General features: G+C 38.7%; 1 protein-coding gene across 1 annotated transcript in view; it reads left to right on the forward strand.

The window, feature by feature from the left end:
- The window catches only part of CPA6 (carboxypeptidase A6), a 309,275-nt gene extending 288,812 nt beyond the window's left edge, over window positions 1-20,463 (forward strand). The window contains exons 10-12 of the mRNA XM_025265287.3: window positions 12,140-12,342; window positions 16,468-16,552; window positions 20,027-20,463. Of these exons, the coding sequence (XP_025121072.3) occupies window positions 12,140-12,342; window positions 16,468-16,552; window positions 20,027-20,214 (476 nt within the window). The 3' untranslated portion in view covers window positions 20,215-20,463. The remainder of the gene's footprint in view (window positions 1-12,139; window positions 12,343-16,467; window positions 16,553-20,026) is intronic.
- The last annotated feature ends 291 nt before the right edge of the window (window positions 20,464-20,754 follow it).

Genomic DNA, 20,754 nt, shown 5'->3' on the forward strand with positions numbered 1-20,754 from the left:
ACCTCTCTGGCCTTTAAGCCATAGTAAAGACCTCCCAGGTGGTGCTAGTGGTAAAGAACCCACCTGCCAATGCAGGAGATGTAAGAGACGCAGGTTCCATTCCTGGGTCAGGAAGATCCCCTGGAGGAGGGCATGGCAAGCCACTCCAGTATTCTTGCCTGGAGAATCCCATGGACAGAGGAGCCTGGCGGGCTATGGTCCATGGGGGTGCACAGAGTCAGACACGACTGAAGTGACTTAGCACCCACTCAAAGACTTTAGCACTTTATCTAGAAGGCAGCCAATGAAGGCCTTTAAACAACAGAGCAATAAGATCAGTTTTACGTTTTTAGAAGATTACAATGACATTGTTGAGAAGGCATTCAAGGCAAGCCAGACTGAAGGCAACGAACTATTGTGGTAATGCAGGGGAATAATGCTGAGGGTCTGCACTTTGCTCGTAGGAGTCACATAGAGGTGGAACAGATGGGATCGACTGAATTTCCTCTCCAACAGCATGGAGGGATTAGGGAGAGGGCTACTTTCAGGGTCTCTCCATCTAAGTTTCTGACTTGAGCCACTCAATGAATGAGGGAAATATAGGTTAAGAAACATTGCAAGAGGTCACTTTGGTGGGTAGGAAAGACAGAGATGATTTCATCTAAGGACAGCTTGAGCTTCCAGTGCCTCTGAGACAAGCCGGTGGAGACATGCAGAAAGCTTGAGATAGAGATTCAAGACATTGACTTGAACTAGATATTTCCTACTCAAGAATATTGCTCCAGGAATTTTCCCATCTCTATTGTTTTGTTGTCTGTTTGTCTGGTTGGCTGGTGTGTTTGTTTGGTTCTCTACTGGGCTTTCCCCCATCAGCATGAAAGCATGCCATTATTCCTCTCATCTGAAAAAATCCTGTCTCCCCTTCTTCCACCAGCTACTGCCCCATGCCTTTGTTCCTTTTTAGCAGAGTCTCATCCTCTCCTAGTCCCTACACATAATATTATACTATATAAACTCACTGCACATAGTATTATACTCTAATCAAATCCCACATTGCTAAATACAATGGTCACGTCTTGATCTCACCTTACTTAGTTTCTAAGCTGCTTTGACCACGTGAATCATGCTTTATTTTTCAAAACATTTAGCTTCACTTGACCTCCATAATATAAAACTCTCTTCCTAACCCACTGGTTTCCTCATCATTTTTTTCACTCTAATTTTTTGGGGTAGGAGTCGGACATGAATGGGCGACTAAGGCAAACACACACATATACCATTTTTCTAGATTCCACATATATGTATTAATATACAGTATTTTTTGTCTCCTTATGACTTACTTGCAAAGCAGAAACAGACACACAGACTCTAATATATGGGTACCAAAGAGTGGGTATGGTTGGGAGATTGGGATCAACATATATACACTACTGTGTATAAAACAGATAACTAATGAGAACCTACTGTATAGCCCAGGGAACTCTACTCAGTGCTCTGTGGTGACCCAAATGGGAAGGAAATCCAAGGAAGAGGGGATATATGTATACGTATAATTGATCCACTTTGCTGCACAGCAGAAACTAACACAATGTTGTAAAGCAACTATGCTCCAATATAAAAACCAAATTAAAAAAAGAACTTCACATGACCTGGTCCCCCGTTGATTGTCTGATCTAGTCGATTTCTACCCCACGCTCGACACTTGGCTGCATGCACACTGGCCAGGCACACGCCAGGCCCGCTGTGGAGCCATCACATTGGCTGTTAGCTCCACCCAAAACACTCTTCCCCAGCGGCACTGGCTGACCGCCTGTGTTCTTCAAGAATGCTCAACTTCAGCTACTAAGAATAGCTCTCAGTGCCATCTTTGTAATCGCAACTCACATCCCCAGAATTCCTGATCTTTCTTTTACTCTCTGCCTTTTCTCTGTTCCACTTCTACTACACAGTGCAATTACTTAGTCACTGTGTTGTTCATCTCCCCATCACTGTCACTGCCACCGTTAAAATGTAAATTCTATGTGGCAGAAAACTTTAGTTTGTTCACTGACCCGTCCTAGTTTGAGGTGCATAGAACTAAATGAATGAAACTATCAATACATAAGCAGGAGCTGAAGAAGACATAGTCATTGAGAGATTATTGGAGAAAATGGACTAAGGGCAGAACAACTGGGTACTTTTCTTTTAAGGACTAAAAGAGGAAGACAAACCCATAAAGAGGGCTGAGAAGGAAATAATATAGTTGTTGGAAGAAAAATATAAGAGGAGAATGTGGGGGAGAAGGGGAGGGAGGTTCAACAGGGAGGGGATATACGTATACGCATAGCTGGTGCATGCTGTTGTACAGCAGAACGGCTTCACAGCTGAATTCTACCAAAAATTTAGAGAAGAGCTAACACCTATCCTGCTCAAACTCTTCCAGAAAATTGCAGAGGAAGGTAAACTTCCAAACTCATTCTATGAGGCCACCATCACCCTAATACCAAAACCTGACAAAGATCCCACAAAAAAAGAAAACTACAGGCCAATATCACTGATGAACATAGATGCAAAAATCCTTAACAAAATTCTAGCAATCAGAATCCAACAACACATTAAAAAGATCATACACCATGACCAAGTGGGCTTTATCCCAGGGATGCAAGGATTCTTCAATATCCGCAAATCAATCAATGTAATACACCACATTAACAAATTGAAAAATAAAAACCATATGATTATCTCAATAGATGCAGAGAAAGCCTTTGACAAAATTCAACATCCATTTATGATCAAAACTCTCTGGAAAGCAGGAATAGAAGGAACATACCTCAACATAATAAAAGCTATATATGACAAACCCACAGCAAACATTATCCTCAACGGTGAAAAATTGAAAGCATTTCCTCTAAACTCAGGAACAAGACAAGGGTGCCCACTTTCACCATTACTATTCAACATAGTTTTGGAAGTTTTGGCCACAGCAATCAGAGCAGAAAAAGAAATAAAAGGAATCCAAATTGGAAAAGAAGTAAAACTCTCACTATTTGCAAATGACATGATCCTCTACATAGAAAACCCTAAAGACTCCACCAGAAAACTACTAGAACTAATCAACTAGTAAAGTTGCAGGATATAAAATCAACACACAGAAATCCCTTGCATTCCTATACACTAATAGTGAGAAAACAGAAAGAGAAATTAAGGAAACAATTCCATTCACCATTGCAACGGAAAGAATAAAATACTTAGGAATATATCTACCTAAAGAAACTAAAGACCTATATATAGAAAACTATAAAGCACTGGTGAAAGAAATCAAAGAGGACACTAACAGATGGAGAAATATACCATGTTCATGGATTGGAAGAATCAATATAGTGAAAATGAGTATACTACCCAAAGCAATCTATAGATTCAATGCAATCCCTATCAAGCTACCAAAAGCATTCTTCACAGAGCTAGAACAAATAATTTCACAATTTGTATGGAAATACAAAAAACCTCGAATAGCCAAAGCAATCTTGAGAAAGAAGAATGGAACTGGAGGAATCAACCTACCTGACTTCAGGCTCTACTACAAAGCCACAGTTATCAAGACAGTATGGTACTGGCACAAAGACAGAAATATAGATCAATGGAACAAAATAGAAAGCCCAGAGATAAATCCACACACATATGGACACCTTATATTTGACAAAGGAGGCAAGAATATACAATGGATTAAAGATAATCTCTTTAACAAGTGGTGCTGGGAAATCTGGTCAACCACTTGTAAAAGAATGAAACTAGAACACTTTCTAACACCATACACAAAAATAAACTCAAAATGGATTAAAGATCTAAACGTAAGACCAGAAACTATAAAACTCCTAGAGGAGAACATAGGCAAAACACTCTCTGACATACATCACAGCAGGATCCTCTATGACCCACCTCCCAGAATATTGGAAATAAAAGCAAAATGAACAAATGGGACCTAATTAACCTTAAAAGCTTCTGCACATCAAAGGAAACTATTAGCAAGGTGAAAAGACAGCCTTCAGAATGGGAGAAAATAATAGCAAATGAAGCAACTGACAAACAACTAATCACAAGACTATACAAGCAACTCCTACAGCTCAACTCCAGAAAAATAAATGACCCAATCAAAAAATGGGCCAAAGAACTAAATAGACATTTCTCCAAAGAAGACATACAGATGGCTAACAAACACATGAAAAGATGCTCAACATCACTCATTATCAGAGAAATGCAAATCAAAACCACTATGAGGTACCATTTCACACCAGTCAGAATGGCTGCGATCCAAAAGTCTACAAGCAATAAATGCTGGAGAGGGTGTGGAGAAAAGGGAACCCTCTTACACTGTTGGTGGGAATGCAAACTAGTACAGCCACTATGGAGAACAGTGTGGAGATTCCTTAAAAAACTGGAAATAGAGCTGCCTTATGATCCAGCAATCCCACTGCTGGGCATACACACTGAGGAAACCAGAAGGAAAGAGACACGTGTACCCCAGTGTTCATCACAGCACTGTTTATAATAGCCAGGACATGGAAGCAACCTAGATGCCCATCAGCAGATGAATGGATAAGAAAGCTGTGGTACATATACACAATGGAGTATTACTCAGCCATTAAAAAGAATACATTTGAATCAGTTCTAATGAGGTGGATGAAACTGGAGCCTATTGTACAGAGTGAAGTAAGCCAGAAAGAAAAACACCAATACAGTATACTAACGCATATATATGAAATTTAGAAAGATGGTAACAATAACCCTGTGTACGAGACAGCAAAAGAGACACTGATGTATAGAACAGTCTTATGGACTCTGTGGGAGAGGGAGAGGGTGGGGAGATTTGGGATAATGGCATTGAAACATGTAAAATATCATGTATGAAACAAGTTGCCAGTCCAGGTTCGATGCACGATGCTGGATGCTTGGGGCTGGTGCACTGGGACGACCCAGAGGGATGGAATGGGGAGGGAGGAGGGAGGAGGGTTCAGGATGGGGAACACATGTATACCTGTGGCGGATTCATTTTGATATTTGGCAAAACTAATACAATTATGTAAAGTTTAAAAATAAAATTAAAAAAAAACTAACACAACATTGTAAAGCAATTATACTCCAATAAAAATAATAATAAATGAAAAAAAAATAGTAGAGATGGGAAAAGGAGGAGAGTATATCAGAAGCCAAGGGAGGAAAATATTTCAAGCTCTGTGAGAAGCCAGGTAAGGCTTCTGGTCTCCTGAAGGATCACCTGGTCCTTCTTAAGCCATGGACCATTTTCCTGCTTCACTGGCCAGCCTATACCTTTTCTGGCCCTGTCCATCCTCCACACCCCTCTGCTCTCTCTGCACGTTCCTTGAGGAAATAGTTCTTGATGGAAATGTGGCATAAAATGGAGAGTGAGGTGACCAAGCAATACAGAATATAGAGTTTTATAAGAAATTAACATTTGTGTATAGAATAACAGTTGCAAATATTCAAACAATAAAGTCTGAGGCTAAAGGGAAAAAAAAATGCCTTCCTGTTGTAAACACTCCCCTCCAGTTACAAATATCTCTCCATCCATCCTCTGAAAGAAACGTATCAGCATACTGTCACAGCTTTTATGCAATCTAAGAGGAAACTTAATGGCCCTTTTTGGCTATGACCTATTAAAAGCTCACTCATGAAACTATCACTCAGGATAGCTTGTGTTAGGGGCAAGGGAGGATTTGCATCTACATGCATAAACAATTGGGGCTCATCACCATAGAGAAGAAGTTTTGAAGTATCCCATTTCCTTGCTAAACATTTATTAAGGTATAATCTTGGGAACGGAGAAGGCAATGGCACCCCACTCCAGTACTCTTGCCTGAAAAATCCCATGGATGGAGGAGCCTAGAAGGCTGCAGTCCATGGGGTCACTGAGGGTCGGACACGACTGAGCGAATTCACTTTCACTTTTCACCTTCATCCATTGGAGAAGGAAATGGCAACCCACTCCAATGTTCTTGCCTGGAGAATCCCAGGGACGGGGAAGCCTGGTGGGCTGTCCTCTATGGGGTCACACAGAGTCGGACACGACTGAAGTGACTTAGCAGTAGCAATCTTGGGAAAGCTCAGAATTTCGGATTTGAAATTATTCAAGAAATGCTTAGGTAATAGAGTGTTTTCATACACCAACAGGCTTTTTGAAGGTAGTTTGGTGGTGGTGGTGGTGTTGCCCTGGTGAGTCCTCAGCGTTCCATGGAGATGAACTGGTATTGTCTAAGCAAAAACCTGGATTCAATGAAATAGTCCAAGATATAAGCACCCCCCCTGAGGAGGGTCAGCTCAGCTTATTCATTCAACAACAATTAGAGTGGAGCAAAGGTGTCCACTTTGCTAAGTACTGGGAATAATAAGGCATGACTTCTGTCCTAGAGGAGTTCACCCTCTACAGAAGTGGTAGAGTCTATAAAAATAAATAACTACAGTACAACATACATGCTACTGAATTTACAGCCAGACATAGTCATCTGTAGAACTATTCTATATTCCAAACCCTGCTGTTCTTCCCATCCTGTGTTAGATCTGTACCACCTATGTTAGTAAGCGATGTTACAAAAACCTCAGATATACCCAGAGAAGATTTAGTGAAGGTGTGGGAAAGCAAGTGCTTCAGGTCAAGAATAGTGTCTCCCTGTGGCCACACAGCCAGGGATACAAGACTCTCAGCATCCCACCTCAATCTCGCCGCGAATGCTCCCCACTCCAGAAAGGAATACTAGCACTAGCTCTGTCTTCAGTACAGTGTAGTTATCCCCCTTGCTACTCAGAAGAAGTGTATTTCTTGGAAAAGAAAAGCATTGTTTGGTTTTTCTTACCTTATAAAGGATAGAAGACGGCAATCCTTACCCACTATTAGCTGAAAAACAAGTAGATCTCTAGCTTCTACAGATTCAGGAATGGCTTAGAAATACTTCACAATCTATAGAAAGAATGGAAAATGAGAATACTAAAGAATTATGGGCCTTCTTTCTTGACAGTTTGAACAAAGCAAGTAATTTAGCAACTTAGAATGTTATTTAGAAGAGGGTCTGATTTTCTAAAGAAATGTCAGTTGAGCTGTCACTCATTATCCCAATATGATATTATCTAAGGATACAGTTATCAGAAAACACTATTTATATGTGTAAATAACATATATTTAATATAAAATTTAATGGGCCACATTTTTTTTTATTTTGACAGCACAGAAGGCTCCAAAATGAAGTTTAAAGAGATGGTTTGGACAACTAATTCCTAGTTAGGTCTGATGGATCTGGTAGAGGACAGGAAGGGGGAGAATGGGAGGAGTTCTCATGGTATCATGAAGTGACTTCTACCACCACAGTCTTAGAGGACCATTTGGAAAATAGCTACCAGTGGTAGCCACTAGGGAAAACAGTATGGTTTCTCAAAACACTAAAAACAGTATTACCATATGACCCAGCAATTTCACTCCTGGGTACATATCAAAAACAAAAAACACTTATTCAAGAAGGAATGCACTCCAATGTTCAGAGCAGCATTATTTATAACTGCCAAAATATGGAAGCAATGTAAGTGTCCATCAACAGATGAATGGATGAAGATGTGATATACATATGCATTGGAATACTGCTCAGTCATAAAAATAATAAAATTTTGCCATTTTCAGCAACATGCGTGGACTTAGAGGGCATTATGCTACATTAAATAAGTCATACAGAAGTAGGAAGATTGAATGATACCACTTTTACGTGTAAAATAAAAATACAACAAATTAACGAATGTAACAAAAACAGAAGCAGACTCACAGATATACAGAACAAGCATAGTTACTAGGAGGAGGGTGGAGGGGCAGTTATGGGATGAGGGAATGGAAGGTACAAACCACTAGGTGTAAGATAAATTCAGGGACATACTGTACAACATGGGGAATATAGCAATATTTAGTAATAACTGTAAATGAAAGGTAACCATTAAAATTGTGTAACAATTTTTAAAAAGAAATAGTTACCAATTCATAGTAATAACAACAATAAACAAGATATACTGAAGAAAAGAGTGATAAAATATTGATGATGAACATAAAACACCATCTGAGCAAATGGAATGGTGTAACATGTCCTTGGATTGGGTGACTCAGTATTATAATATCCTCAAAAAATCAGTATAAATTTAGTGCAATTCCAGTTAGAGTCTCAACAGGGTTTTTCATTTATGTTTTGGGGGACTGATAAAATGATTATTAAATCTATATGGAAAAGCAAATAGACCCTAAAAAGCACTGAAAAAAAGAATAACAGTAAGGGGAACTTGTCTGATATCAGCACATATCTTAATGCTACTATAGACTAATAGGGTGACAATAAGGAAAGAGACTAATAGAACAGCAGAACAGAGAATCCAGGAATAGATCAACAAATGCAACAGAGTTTAATATATGACCAAGGTGGTTTTTCAATTCAGTGGGAAAATGGTAGCATATTTAATAAATTATGCTGAATGAATTGTCTATCAATATAGAAAAACTGAAGACAAAGCTGTGTGTTACATATGTATAAAAAGAAATCCAAAAGGATTAAAGACTTAGATGGAAAAAAGATAAAATGATAACATTCTTGAGGTTTCCCTGGTAGCTCAGTGGCAAAGAATCCATCTGCTAATGCAGGAGACATAGGCTTGATCCCTGACACGGGAAAATCCCACACGCTGTTGAGCAACTAAGCACATGCGCCGCCACTATCGAGCCTGTGCTCCAGAGCCCAGGAGCTGCAACTGCTGAGCACACGTGCCACAACTACTGAAGCCCACACACCAAGAGCCCGTGCTCTGCAACAAAAGAAGCCACAGCAGTGAAACCTGCACACTGCAACTAGAGAGCAGCCCCTGCGCACGGCAACTACAGAAAAGCTTACGCAGCACCAAAGACCCAGCACAGCCAAAAATAATAATTTTTTTTAAATGACAACATTCTTAGAAGAAAACCTACAAACAAGCTATAATCCCTCAGAATAGGAAAAAATTCTTAACCAAGACAGGAAACCCAAAAGCCATTGAAAAAGACATAGTAATTATATAAAATTTAAGATGTTTAAAATTATAAAAAGCTATCATAAACAATTGGAAAGTATAAATATGAGGATAAAATGCAATGCAGATGACAAACATCTATACAAAGCTCTTTTATACATGAGTAGGGCTTCCCTTGTGGCTCATTCCCCCACTGCCAATGCAGGAGACACAGGTTTGCTCCCTGGGTCGGGCAGATCCTCTGGAGAAGGGAATGGCCACCCACTCCAATATTCTTGCCTGGGAAATCCCATGGACAGGGAACCTGGGGGGCTATGGGCCATGGGGTTGCAAGAGTTGGAGATAACTTAGCAACTAAACCAACCAACCAAAAAAAGATAAACAGCCCAACAATAATATGAGCTAAAGACAAGATTAACCAATTCAGAGGCATGTCCAATCCAATTTCAACCTATAAATCAATGTTCAAACATACTTGCAATAAGGAAGGCAAATTAAATTTTGCCATCAAAGGCAAAAATCAAAAGGTGATGCACTTTCAGGGTATTGTTGGAAGAGATGGTGCTCTTGACCATTGCTTGTGAAAATATCAATAATAACAATCTTAGTAAGCAATCTGACAAAATTGATGATAACTAAAATCTTTTTAAAACTTTAAAATTATGTAATACATGAAATTTAAAAACTGTAAGTGAAAATAGTACACATTTAAAATGAAAAAATAACCAATGAAAATATGCCAATAACTATGACATCTTTATTTCACTCTCGCATTTCAATGAATTCAGCTGTAAGTCTAGACTCAAATTTCCTGTTTCAAAAAAACTTTGCAAATATTATTCTAGTTTTGCTGTTTAAAATGTCAGGTGAGCTGAGCACTGAAGAACTGATGGTTTCAAATAATGGTGGTGGTGAAGACTCTTGAGAGTCCCTTGGACTGCAAGGAGATTAATCAATCCTAAAGGAAACCAACCATGAATATTTACTGGAAGGCCTGATGCTGAAGCTCCAATACTTTGGCCACCTAATGTGAACAGCCGACTCATTGAAAAAGACCATGATGCTGGGAAAGACTGAGGGCAGGAGGAACAGGGGACGACAGAGGATGAGATTGTTGGATGCCATCACTAACTCAGTGGACATGAGTTAGTGAATTTAAGCAAACTCTGGGAGATAGTGAAGGACAGGGAAGCCTGGCATGCTGCAGTCCATGGGATCGAAAAGAACTGGAACACAACTTAGTGACTGAACAAGTGTTGCTATTTAAAATGTCAGATGTGAATCTAATTTCATTCCTCTATAGATGGTCTGCTGCTTTCTCTCTGGAATTGATTCCTTGCTCCTAAATTTCACTTAACTGTATCATGTTGATATTTTTCCTTTTCTCTCTCATGTTGGTACACAATAAGACCATTTAACCTTTAATCGTGGCAAAATTTCAATTAGCAATTCTTCAAGTGGTTAACTTGATTTTTCATTTAGAAGCCCTACTAATCAGATGTTGGCGATTATTCTATTTTTCATGTCCTTTAATTTTTTTTTCATTTTTACAATTCTTTGTTCCCTTCTCAATGCCTCTGGGAATGTTTCAAAATCCACTCCATCTCATCAATTCACACATTGATTGCATTCATGCAACCCATGAGTTAAGTTTTTTCCATTATATCTTATGGTTCTTTTTTATAACTTCTTGCCCCTGTCTAATGTTTCCAGTGCCCTCCCATATGCCCTTGAGAATATTTACTATGGTTGTTGTGAGCTCTTGTTTCTCTAGCTCATTACTTCTGCTCCCTCTGGAAGTAGTTGCTCAGTTTGTGATCTCTCCTTTACATCAGTGTTGCTCAAAGGTCTAGTTTTTTCTGTTCCTTTTGGAGCCTTAGCTATAGTTTTTATATTAAGTTCTGAGTTCCATATATATCCCAGTTGCTTTTGAGGCTTTGAGTTCAAAATTAGAGTCCAAGGAAGAAAACCACAATTGCTTTAAGTTCCCTATCCTGACTCCTTCTGCATAAATGAGACATAATGTCCTCAAGAATTAGCCTGGTCTTAGTTTTTTCATTTTCAGTAGTGCTAGACTAGGTCATAGACCTACCAACCATTTTCCATTTGTTTATGGAAAGAGTTCCAGCGTTCCAGTTATAGGAGAGATAGCAAGGACTCAGAATGGCAAATCACTATGGAAAATGCCATTATTTCCAAAATTTCTTGGAACCTTAATCCTCTGTGATTATTACTGTAAATCTTATTTTCCTCCCTCTCCTTCATGGACTTGCATAATTTTTTAATTTCAAAAATATTAAAATTTACTTTTGAGGATTTCTTAACTGAACTGACCCTGAAGATAACTAGAGAGCTCTCTTGGGTTTTATAAAACCAGTTTGACTATAGCTGATCTAAAAATATAACAGAAATTGGCATGTTCTGTGGAATTATTTCTGTTTTGCCTCCCTGTTCTTAATATATCAATATTTGTATCTTATCAGACATCTATACAGATGTCTAGACTTTTCTTTTGATCTGACATTTACTTATTCAACAACTGTTTGTTGAACACTTGCATATTATTGTTCTAGTTGTCAGGTGCCCAAAAAGAAAGACACAGTCCCTGCCTTCACAGAGCATTAGAATCTAACAAAGAATCCAGACTGAATGCGGGTTCGGTTATAGCAGGGATTTCTTCCTATGTTGTCTTCCAGTATATCCCAGGCACCCAGATCAGTGTAAATATTGACTGCATATTAAATGAGTAACTATTGACACTTAGGACAAGTGGGTTGAGTGTTATGGTGGGAAAGTGCAAGTGTCATGCAGTATATAAACAAGAGGCCTTACCTGCTCTGGGGGGATCATACAGAATTAGTTCTCCAGCTGTTGGAGCCCTCCCGTTAGGGTGTTTTATGCAGGCTTCGCTAAACAAGCAGCATCCAGTTCCTATTCAGGCTGCCCGGCCATTATATACATGGAGGCCTGAGCCACCTTGGATTTTTCAATATTAATTTCAGTAAATGACAAATTAGGCGAACTGCTTAATAATATCGTGTGTTTACAGAAACAACAGAAGAATCCGTTTAACAATGGCTATTTGTGTTTCTTGCTTCTTGCCTGCCCGTGCCTACAGCCCATTTTCCTTTCTAACTCGCAGATGAAGGAGCCTCCACGCATCCTTGTGACGATACATACTGTGGACCGTTCCCAGAATCTGAGCCGGAAGTGAAAGCTGTAGCTAACTTCCTCCGAAAGCACAGGAAGCACATCACGGCTTACCTATCTTTTCACGCATATGCTCAGATGTTGCTGTATCCATATTCTTACAAGTATGCAACAATCCCCAATTTTAGCTGTGTGGTAAGTACTTGAAGCTGGATATGTGTGTCGGGCTTCATGCTTTTCTAATGCCAAGATGGTCCTATGTAATGATGCAACAAGCATTGTGTATATATATACACACACTATACTATATATACTATACTATATATATATATACTATATAGTTATATAGTATAACTATAGTATAGTTATATAGTATATGTATAACTATAGTTATACATATATATAGTTATATATATAGTATATATATAGTATATATAGTTATATATACTATATATATAGTATATATATTATATATAATATATAGTTATATATATAGTATAGTATATAGTATATATATATAATAGTTACTGTATATGATTAAGAAAGGTCTTAATCATATATAGTAACTATTATCCTCATTTTATAGATGAGGAAACTGAAACCTAAGCATATTAAATAATTAAAATAAGAACACACCACTACTCACTGTCATACCCAGGATTCACTCCAAATCTAGCTCAAATGTTGTTGCTTTTAACCACTGTGCTACACTGCTTCTCAAATGCTATCATTTGAAACTATTTACTTTCTTACCACATGTTATTTGGAAAATGTCAGGATAGATTTGATTGTTTTACAACTTCGGTCACATATGCAGGAGTGTAATTAACTTTATTGAGTAAATAATTGTTCATAAATTATGGTCTGACTCTCATTAATTAGAAGCAAGTTTTAATTTATAAGCGCTATTTGCTTAATACCACTAAGTCTCTGGGCATGTATCTGACAAGTTGGTGCTTAGAATGAACAGCTTTTCAAGCATGAGATTACTTGAAAGTGAAAGAGCAGAGTTCCTTCCTCTCCTCATCTCAGAAACCCAACAAGCTATCCACTACAGGAATTAATTCCTTGTAAATGAGTCTGGTTCTGAGCCTGTAGCATCTAGAGGCCAATGAAGTTCAAAGCCAGGCCAAGCTAATAGATAGTGTTACAAGTAAGGAACAAGGAGGGAGAAGGGATTGGGAGGGGGCGTAGGCAAGCTTTGGGTTGCTGTTGATGTTCTGTTCTTTGTCTGGATGCTGGTTACTGGATGAGTGTGTGCAATTTGTGATCCTTCATCAAGCTATAAATTTAATTTGTATACACTTCTGTAGGTATGTTACACTTTAAAGTTTTTTTCATAAAAGCATCCCCTTTCTTCCTATACCTCAATCTCCAAATCCTGCATCTGTTGCTTGGGATTGCAGGAATCCCTGATCTAGATATCCAGGACCTAGGAGGAATGAGGAACATGAGGTGGTCAGAAGGTGGTCTGGGGAAGGTTTGTTTCCTATCCAAAAGAGGAACTCTGTTCTTAGCCTTTTGTGCAAGAATTCTGAGCAAATTCTCTCTCTTGAGAAATACTGTAAAGGTGGGAGTGATGCTAGATGGTGCTATTCTTCAGCTCCTCAGTGGAGCAAAGACGCTTTTCATTTTCGGTGTTAGTGCCCTGGCAGCGTAGCACCTGTACTGCAATATTTCTATAGGCAGTTGTTCATCCCTTTCTAAATTGGGCACAGCGTCTGTTTGTATCCTCCCGACTGATTATATAGAATATGCAATGTATTCAAACTATCACATGAGGATGGTCTCCATATTTTGAATTTATTTTCCCACCAGCAGTTAAATTACTTTCTTTTTGTCTTGGATTAGAGGATATGGTATGAAAATTGGATCAGTGATGAACTCTCCTCCCAAGGGACACTGGACAATGTTAGGGACATTTTTTGATTGCCACCACAGGGGTGGAAGATGTTACTGGCATCTAGTGGGTAGAGGCCAAGGATGCTATGAAATATCCTACATTACACAGGACAGCCTTCCACAGCAAAGAGCAATTCAGTCCAAACTGTCAGCAGTAACCCTATTGAGAAATCCTGTTCGTGGGTTGCAGATAAGCTAAATTGCTAATACCAAGATTACAGTTCTCAGAAACCAGATAGTCTGTGAATGTTAACCAGAAACCATTAAATTCTGTTCAACTTGTTCAAAAGCATTCCATCAATATGTAGGAGTCTGTGGTTCTGCTAACATATTTAGGTCATGAAGATCTTTTTTTTTTTAACTTTTAAAAAATGATTATTATTTTTGGCCATGCTATGCCACAGCATGTGGCACGTGGGATCTTAGTTCCTTAACTGGGGTTGGAACCTGTACCCTCTGCACTGGGAACATGGAGTCTTAAACACCAGATTGCTAGAGAAGTCCCCAAACTTGCTTTAAATATACAAATATTTAAAGAACAAATATACTCCTTACTTAGCTGAGATCCAATAAAGGAGGCCTGGGTCCTTCTGAACAACTTGGGGGAAAAAAGCAATGGAGAAAGGAAGAATCACTTAAACTTATCTAAATAGATGCCACCCTGGAAAATAATTCTTAGAAAATTTGATGAAGTTTCTACTCTGTGGAAGGAATATGCCTAAACCTCTTATCAACATACACCCCAGTCACAGAAGTCCAGTGATCACAAAAGGCTAAAACTATGTTTTGTGAAAACAGGCAGAGTGATTATCTTTTTTTTTTTTTCTCAATAGTTTTTTTTCCCCCCTTTGGGTTTAGTCATCTGAAATAAAAAGGAAAAAAGGTCTGTTCATATCAGGATGCAGTAATCTTCTAAATGTAGAAATATCTGCCCTTGCCATGGACTATTGCTGAGGCCATTGGAGAAAATGTTAAAAGTCTTTGCACATTCTCCATAAAGATACCTCATTATGGTGTTTACATTCCTATTCTGTTGGCTCCCACGAGGAGAATGTCATCATCAGGGAGATCAATAATAAATGTTTGTCAGGTCCTACTGCCTGGTCCCTAAATAGCCCCGTGTAGCGTTTGCTGCAAATGCTGCTCTCTGCATCCCGGAGGTAAGCGAGAGCAGCAGGCTGAAGCCGGGCCCAACATACAACACCGTGTTGCCCAGAGTGCTTCAGTGTGCTGCATTAAATTATTCACAGGCAAGTGGAAATGGGAGAGTCATACACCAGTCTCAGCATACTTCTTTTCCCCTCACTGGTCACTCAATATGTCTCTAACTCCTTGTTGAAACTAGTCCTTTCACACCATTTGAAAATGTTTTCACAGGGTAGTCTTTATCATTTGAGTTCATCTTAGGAATATTCACCTTTAGGTATATTTATGGCATTTATTTTTCCTGCTTTTTGGCATAGGTAGGAAGTTCCACCTTAGAATTTCTACATCTTAGCCACACCTGGCTGAGCTCTGCCAGAGGAGTGTGTAACCTTAGAAGCCAGGAAGCATTCTGAAAGTGTTTCCATTCCCACGAAGGATAAACACACAGAACAAGAGGAGTCACTCCTACTGAATTAAAGGGTTTGGGAACTGATTCAAATGGGTTTTAACTACCTTGAACCTAGCCAGTGAAGTATGTACTTAAGGATTGAAAAGATTATCTTGATGCTCTTGCAGATCTATGCTTATTCAACATACATGCAAGAAATAGTGATTAAGGGGACTTCCCTCATGGTCCAGCAGCAAAGACTCCATGCTTTCCCTGCAGGGGGCGCAGGTTCCATCCCTGGTCAGGGAACTAAGATCTCTCATGCTGTGTGGCTAAAAAAAAAATTTTAATTAAAATAATCTATTTTTTTAAATTTCTCTTAAAAATAGTGATTAAGCATCTGTTATATACAACCATGTTGCTAAATGGTGTATATGTAGCTATGAGTAAGACTGACATGAGCTCTGCCCTGTCAAGCATTTTGTAATTTATAGAAATGGTGTCTCTGAACTAGTTCAAAATAAAGAGGGCAGAACACTAAATCGGTCTCGGAAGATGTCTTTATTTCAACCCAACCATTCCATGCAGTGTAACCCCAGTCTGACCACTGAACCTTGATGAGCCTTCCTTTCCTTGTCTATATATGGAAATATTACTGATCACTGGCTCACTGTAGAAATTAAGGGAAATAGTGTGCTCTAAAACATATTGCAAAATGCAATATGCAACAAAGAATAACAATATTACCATTAAATACAGCTATTCATCAGTGTGCCCAGCGTTCTCTAAATTGAGTACTGATAATACTCAGACAACATGTCGGTGTTTCTAAAGGTGTCAATGCAGTGATGTATGTGATATAATTTCTCCATTTAAATTAATAGGAATCTGCAGCTTATAAGGCTGTGAATGCACTTCGGTCAGTTCATGGGGTACAGTACCGATACGGGCCTGCCTCCAGCACATTGTGTAAGTTTCCTTTGGATGCTGTGTTGGAATCATCTCTTGAACCAATATCCTGTGTAATGACTTCCCTTTAAAAAAAAAAAAAAGAGAGAGAGAGAAAATATGTTCCCCACTCCCCAAAATGAAATTTTTGACTACCAAATTAGCCAAGGAAGATGGAAGTTTACGTCTGACTAGTTTTACGCTGCTTGACAGAAATGACTGTCCCAATTCAAATAAATCCTACACAGAGAACACGCTAAGCACGTAATAAAGACGACAGAGTTGAACTGAGATCTCATGACAGTACAAAGTACCCAAATGGGCTCCTTAAGCAGGTGTAACTCCTGTGAAATGGTAATGGGCCTTGAGAAGAAAATGAAGTAATGTTTCAGCTCTGAAAGAGCTTCCTTTTTATCCCTTTCCTTCACCGTTCTTGTTATGACATTCTATTTCTTACATAACACCATCAACTGAATTTCTTCTTGAATGGTAATTAAAATATCTCCTATTTCATGTGAAATAAAGAGATAAAGAGTAACAAGTTCTTTCCAGTGTATGGACATAACTTGGACATATATAGAACCAGGAGACATGGATTCTAGTCTTAATTCTGCCACTAGTTAGACAGAATCCTGACAAAGACGATAATCCTGGGCTTCAGTTTGCACAACTGATGCATGAGGAATGGGACTAGGTCATTTCCCATAGTCTTTCAAACTGTGCAATTCATTAACAGACTTCTCTGGTGACCCAGTGGTTAAAAATCTGCCTGCCGATGCCAGGGACACAGGTTTAATCCCTGGTCCAGGAAGATCCCAAATGCCTTGGGGCAACTAGGCCAAGTGTGACAACCACTGAAGCCTGAGCACCTAGTGCCTGGGAGCCACAAGAGATACCACCACAATGAGAGGTCCACACACCACAGGAGAAGACCCCACTCTCCACAACTAGAGAGCCCATGTACAAAGACCCAGTGTAGCCAAAAAGAAATGTAAAAATAAAATTCATTGACTATATGATTTAGAAAATCTAGTGAGAAACCATATATTCCTGAATATCTAGTGTCATTCTAGAAGCTCACCATGACCATATAGTGAATCATATAATGTACATTATATGTGGGTGTACAGACATTGACATTCAATTATACTTTTCAATGAGCTAGCAAATTTCTTAATTTCTTTAATTTATCCATTGTAACCAATTTATCCATTTCTAACCAATCACTTCTTCAGCCTTCAGAAGAAATGCTTGGCTTGTTAATTAACATTGTTTATAAGTTTATCCTGGTAATGGTGATATCTTAAGTATCAGAAATTTTTTTTAAGTTAATGATCATTGGTCTAATGCTGACCTTTCTATAACTGTCTTTTAAAAGAGCCACTTTGAAAGGGGAAATATAGTATTTTTTAAAATCACATTACCAGTTAATGCCAATACAATATATATTAAAAATCTAAAAACATTAATTTTTAAAAAGCCTTACTCACAGTTCACCTTTCAGCTTGGTTTTAAGACACAGTCATAGTGTTATATTTACTGAGAGCAACCTGTTACCATAGAAATGAGGCTGTCATATCACCATGATGTAAGGGTTGGCAAATATTGTCTCTGACTTCGGCTACTATGGCTACTATTTGCAGTTCCAGTGACTGACTCTAACCCAGAGGGACAAGAAAGCCACAGCCTACCTTCTGGCCCCAACTGAAGCAAAGGGGTCCTGGGAAACAGCAGAGTCATTTGATTGTCATCGTTATGTAATTCTGTCTAACTAGTCCTAGCAAAAATGGCATCAAAAAGTGGTATCATTTGAGAGGGAAAATTTTTAAATAATGGTGTTATGTTAGGCTGGATCATATAAACTTCAGGAAAAAGTATATAAAGATTCTTCTATGAAAATTTATTCATTTATGAGTTAATTATTAAAAGCATGTTATGCTAAAAACTGCATACTAGGCACTTTGGGGTTAAAGGTATTAAACAGTAACACCAAATGCATCCTGATTGCTTTAATTTTCAAAACAACTCTATGCAGTAGGTACTATGATCCCTTTTTCAAAAGGAAGACTGAGGCACAAAGAATCCCAGAAGGTGCTGTGATTGGACACAGTCCAAGCCCACAGTGTGGGCTTTCAGTTCTGTGCTGGAAAGCTGGAGTGTATAAGGTCACAAAAGCCAGAAGGAGAGAGTTGCCAGAATGGATTATCAGCTAGGTTAAATGCTGCTGAGAGGCTAAAAGTGTGATCTGAGCAAGGAAAAAATGAAAAAGGAGATTAGGCCCGCTGTCATAGGTGACCTTCAAGAACAAAGGCTTCATAGTCTGGTAGAGGCAAGAACCAGATTGAAAGTGGTTGAGGATGTAGAAACAACATATATAGATTATCTTTTGAGAGCTAAAGCAAAAGAAAGAAGAAAAAGAAGATAATATATAGTAGGGATCTTGAGAAGGAAATGCTCCAGGGAAGTAGGGCTGGGACAGTTTGGTCAATGAGGATGCAAGAGAAGGGGTGGTCTATTAGCAAAACAAGGTCCTGGAGAAGGGACCCTCTCACTACCAGAGAAGACAACAAAAAATAGCATCAGACAATGTCACGTGTAAAAGACGAGCAGCATTTCTTCCTGAGCTAGGAGAAAGGTGAAGAGTGGGATGGAAGCAGAGGAGGTGCTGGGTTAACTACCCATAATGAGAGTGGAAACAGTGATAAAGTAAGGGGCAGGACCAGAAGAGAATGACGAAGGGTCTGTAAGTGAAAGTCTAGAAAAAGGCACCTATAATACTATTGGTAATGGAGAAAGACTTCAGAATGAATGAATTTACAACAGATTTTCTCCATCTCCCTGTTGAGATCGAAAATGGAGAAACTGGACTTCAGAATTGAGAATTAGTAAATCAAAAGCAGAAAAGGGCTAGAAAAGAAGGGTCTAGTGAGAAATTTAGTGGTGTAATTCATAGTCAGCTAGAGAGTTCAATGAAATTCTAAGAAGCCTGTGGGCAGTCTTAGAAACTGCAATAAGTAAAGGCAAAGAACAAGTTCATCAGGAGTGAAAAACAGGGGATATAGAAGAAATGAGGTTTTCTGAGATCAGAATTTCAATATTCTAGACCTTGGAAGAGAAGAAAAAAGCCCACAATATGGGTATGTTTCTTGGTGAATGAAGTGAGGGTGGAGAGAAATGATATTGAAGTTGAAGCTGAGAAATTGAGGTCATTGTACTGGAAAAGCATTGCTGCATAGACTAGATCCTCCAAGAGCAAAGTTTTCATAAATGTCAGAGGCAAGAACCAGACTGAAAGTGGCTAGGATGATTTATGATGATAGCAGGTATGATTTATAAGTTCCATGAGCTCAGTGTTAAGGAACTCTGGTTAAATTGCTCCTGTTGAAAGGGTATTTAAGTGGAAAGATTTAGTATAGCTTAGTAAGCAAGTACTATATATACATTTTGAAAATTACATACTCTAGTGAGGTTGACAATTTTTTTTTTAACTTTTAGATGTGAGTTCTGGTAGCTCAATGGATTGGGCCTACAAAAATGGAATACCCTACACGTTTGCTTTTGAACTACGTGACACTGGGCATTTTGGCTTTTTACTCCCAGAGACACTCATCAAACCCACCTGTACAGAGACCATGCTGGCTGTGAAGAATATCACAATGCACCTACTAAAGAAGTGCCCCTGAGCCACCCCAAGGGGCAGGTCAACCACCAGAAAGAGCCGATTCTGTGCAAGATTCATGTGAAAGTTACAGAGAAGGGCAACTGCTGAGAGGGAACCTAACTGTGGACTTTAAAATCTTCTCATGCAATCCCATTATATTGCCTACTTTGTTGTAAGAGAAGACATCCATTTCTATCCTTTTTGAGTCTTATTTGTTTAAGTGGGGAGGGGATATTTTCTAATTTTTTTGTCTCAAGAAATGTACAAATTGGGGATTCTACTTCAATAAATCTCATCTTCTCAATTAAAATCTAGGCTACTAATTATGTTTTATCACTTGGTTCTCATGTAAAATGAAAATTTTTAGAATGGAAAGAAATATATTTCTTAATATCGTAAATATAAAGCCTAATAAGACCTCAGATTATTCATATCACCCACTGGCATTAGTGCACCAAACACCTATAAAGATGTAGCAAGGAAGGGCAGTTATGTTCAGACTTCAAGAATGCCACTTAAAAAAAAATCGAGTAAACATTAATTGAGGAGCCACACAGTGTTA

This window comes from Bubalus bubalis, chromosome 15 (assembly GCF_019923935.1).
Source record: "Bubalus bubalis isolate 160015118507 breed Murrah chromosome 15, NDDB_SH_1, whole genome shotgun sequence".
NCBI classification, from domain to species: Eukaryota; Metazoa; Chordata; class Mammalia; order Artiodactyla; family Bovidae; genus Bubalus; species Bubalus bubalis.